Source organism: Myotis lucifugus, unplaced genomic scaffold (assembly GCF_000147115.1).
Source record: "Myotis lucifugus unplaced genomic scaffold, Myoluc2.0 scaffold_1, whole genome shotgun sequence".
Taxonomy (NCBI): Eukaryota; Metazoa; Chordata; class Mammalia; order Chiroptera; family Vespertilionidae; genus Myotis; species Myotis lucifugus.
The window spans coordinates 38,756,249-38,759,073 of NW_005871049.1; the positions used below are offsets into that span (position 1 = coordinate 38,756,249).

Sequence of the window (2,825 nt, forward strand, 5' to 3'; positions counted from 1 at the left end):
ACCTTCCACCCTCATACTCTAGCGTCACACGGTCAATTCGGTCATAGGGATTTACCTGTTTGGAGAACATACCCAATAGGTAATGTGCAGGAGGCAGTTGATTCATGTTCTCTCTTCATCCAATGTTTCTAACTTTCTATCCTTCTCTCTTCCTCTCTGTAAAAAAGTCAATAAATACATTTTTTAAAAAAAGTATCTTAAATGAGGTTAAGTGTAGGAAGTTGAAATAGGCCAAGACCACAGAGCGTCCCCATCCCCTGACCTTACGGACAAGGGAGCTGACACCCAAGTTACTAGCTAAGGCTCAGAGCTGGAGCTGAGGCTGGAGCTTGGGGTTTTAGGCCCGGTATGTTGAAGAGAAAAGCATAAGACTTGGAATCAGAAGATCCAGGTTCAAAACTAGGCTTCGTCAGACTAGAGGAGAGAATCGGGTATTTTTCAAAGGGAAGCAAGAGCTGGTTGGAAGAGAGAACATGGTTTTAGATGACAGAGGGACTGGGAGGAGCAAGAAGATATTTGTCCAAAAGTTGGGAAGAAAAATCAGGATTGCCAGCTAGTGTCTCGCACGAAGCGGGTACTCAATAAACACGCATCCCGTGACTGAATGCGTGATAGGATGGTGGACAGTGAGCGCACGTTCCCTCTTTCCCATCCCTTCGGTGCTGTGATCTCTCCCATGCAGCCTCGTTAGGTCCTGATTCAGTCCGTCAGCACCAGAGGGACAGACAATCCCTCGCAAAGGCTGGAAAGGAGGTGCTGAGACAGGTGGGACCCCACGGAGATGTCGCCCTGATGACTCCCGAGCCATCCTGTGCGCTCTAAGGTGGCCCGCCTTGGACCTGACTTTGACTTGGGCAGCCCCAGTCTGCACACTCGGATTGGGGAGTTGGGTGGGGCCCCTTTCCTAAGATTCCCTTTCCCGTGGGCTGTGCCGTCCTAACAGAAGGACCATCCTGTTTTGTGCAGCATGGAATCACGGAGAAGGTGAAGGGCAGTATCGCCACCATGCTGACCCTTGCTTCATCCCAGGGGGATGGTCTCTACAAGGAGCTTGCAGGTAAATACATAAAATCTTTGCATAAAGGGTGATGATCTTGCAGACACCCCTCCCTCCCCCCTGCATGTGTGGTGGCTCTTTCCTGGATTTAAATAAATTTAGGAAGAAATTCCAGGGGAAGGGAAAGAGATGATGAAGACAACTATGACTGCCCCACCCTTTGCTGGAACCCCACTGAGACCAAGCACGGTCCTGGGGCTTTGTGCTCAACATCTCATCCAATCCTCACATTAGCCCTCAGAGACAGATGTTATTGCTCCATTTTGCAGATGCAGAAACAGAGACTCAGATGAGACAATGTGCCCAAGGATCCATTGCTGGAAAGTGGCACATTCAAATCCGTAACTTATGATATCAAAATGGGAAGTCTCTATCAGCAGAGCACTGGTTATGGCAGTGGTTCTCAACCTTCCTAATGCCGTGACCCTTTAATACACTTCCTCATGGTGTGGTGACCCCCAATTTCATTGTTACAAATTGAACATCATTAAAGCATAGTGATTAATCACAAAAACAATATGTAATTATATATGTATTTTCCGATGGTCTTAGGCGACCCCTGTGAAAGGGTCCTTCGACCCCCCCAAAGGGGTCGCGACCCACAGGTTGAGAACCGCTGGGTTATGGTCACTTGGTACACAACCAGCGGAGGGCTGTGCAATTGTTACAAGAATTAAGTAGCCTGACATATATTAGCAGCATGAAACGATCTCCAAAATATATTGTAAAGTGGAAAAGCAAAGTAAGAAAAATGTGTGTAGTGTGTTGCCATTTGTGAGAGAGAAAAAGGCAACACATGTGTGCATGCATAAAAGTCTCCACGGGATACACAAGAAACTGGTCACACTGGTTACCTCTAAGCAAAGGAACTGGGGGGCAGGGAGGGTGGGAGATTTACTTTGCCATCTGTCTATGTTGTGCCTTTCACACTTGAAACCATGTGCACGGTTGCCTGCTGGAAAGACAAGACATCGGGTGCCTTTGCTGTGTCACTGAGCGTGTCAGGGGGAGAGTGGCCAGAGCTATTTCCAAAGTAAAAGCCACAACCGCTACCGCTAAACATCTGTCCTGCTCGCTCCAAATGTTCTCTTAGGAAGGAGACACCGCACCCTCACCATGTGGTTTACTGAACTCTCTCATGACCCTCTGTCCAGGCCTTCACAAAAACCTGTTCTAAGGTTACAGTCATCCAACTGTGCCTTTTAAAAAAAATCCTTACCCAAGGATATATTTTTCTTATTGATGAGAGAGAGAGAGAGAGAGAGAAGAAAAAGAGAGAGAAAATGATGTGAGAAACATCGATCAGTTGCCTCCTGTACACACCCCGACCAGGGATCGAACCTGCAACCTAGGCATATGCCCTGGCCAGGAACCGAACCCACAACCTTTTGGTGTACAGGACGACGCTCCAACCAACTCAGCCACCCAGCTGGGGCCAACTGTGTCTCCTTTAAAGAACTCCTACTCACCAAAGTTCTTCAGCCGCCCAGGCCTCACACACTGAAATGTTCCTCGAGTTTGACATAAATTGCTCCTGCCATAATTTAAGACCATGTCCTTTCCTTGACCATCAGCAGCAAATATACCCCATGCAGGGAGCGCTGTGGTAGCTGCATAGAGCTCTGAACGCCCTGCTCGGAATGCTGCCTGGTTGGTTAGACTGGGCAGTGTGCTTCACTCCACAGTAACTACCATCTCCACCGCGGTGCTGGGCAGTGTCCTAGTGTCGAGAATGTAGCCATGAGCAGTACAGACAAAAATCTCTGCT

General features: G+C 48.3%; 1 protein-coding gene across 1 annotated transcript in view; it reads left to right on the forward strand.

Annotated features, from left to right (window-relative positions):
* NUGGC (nuclear GTPase, germinal center associated) overlaps positions 1–2,825 on the forward strand; it is a 39,728-nt gene that overhangs the window by 35,430 nt on the left and 1,473 nt on the right. The window contains exon 16 of the mRNA XM_023753098.1: positions 944–1,057. Coding sequence (XP_023608866.1) covers positions 944–1,057 — 114 coding nt within the window. The remainder of the gene's footprint in view (positions 1–943; positions 1,058–2,825) is intronic.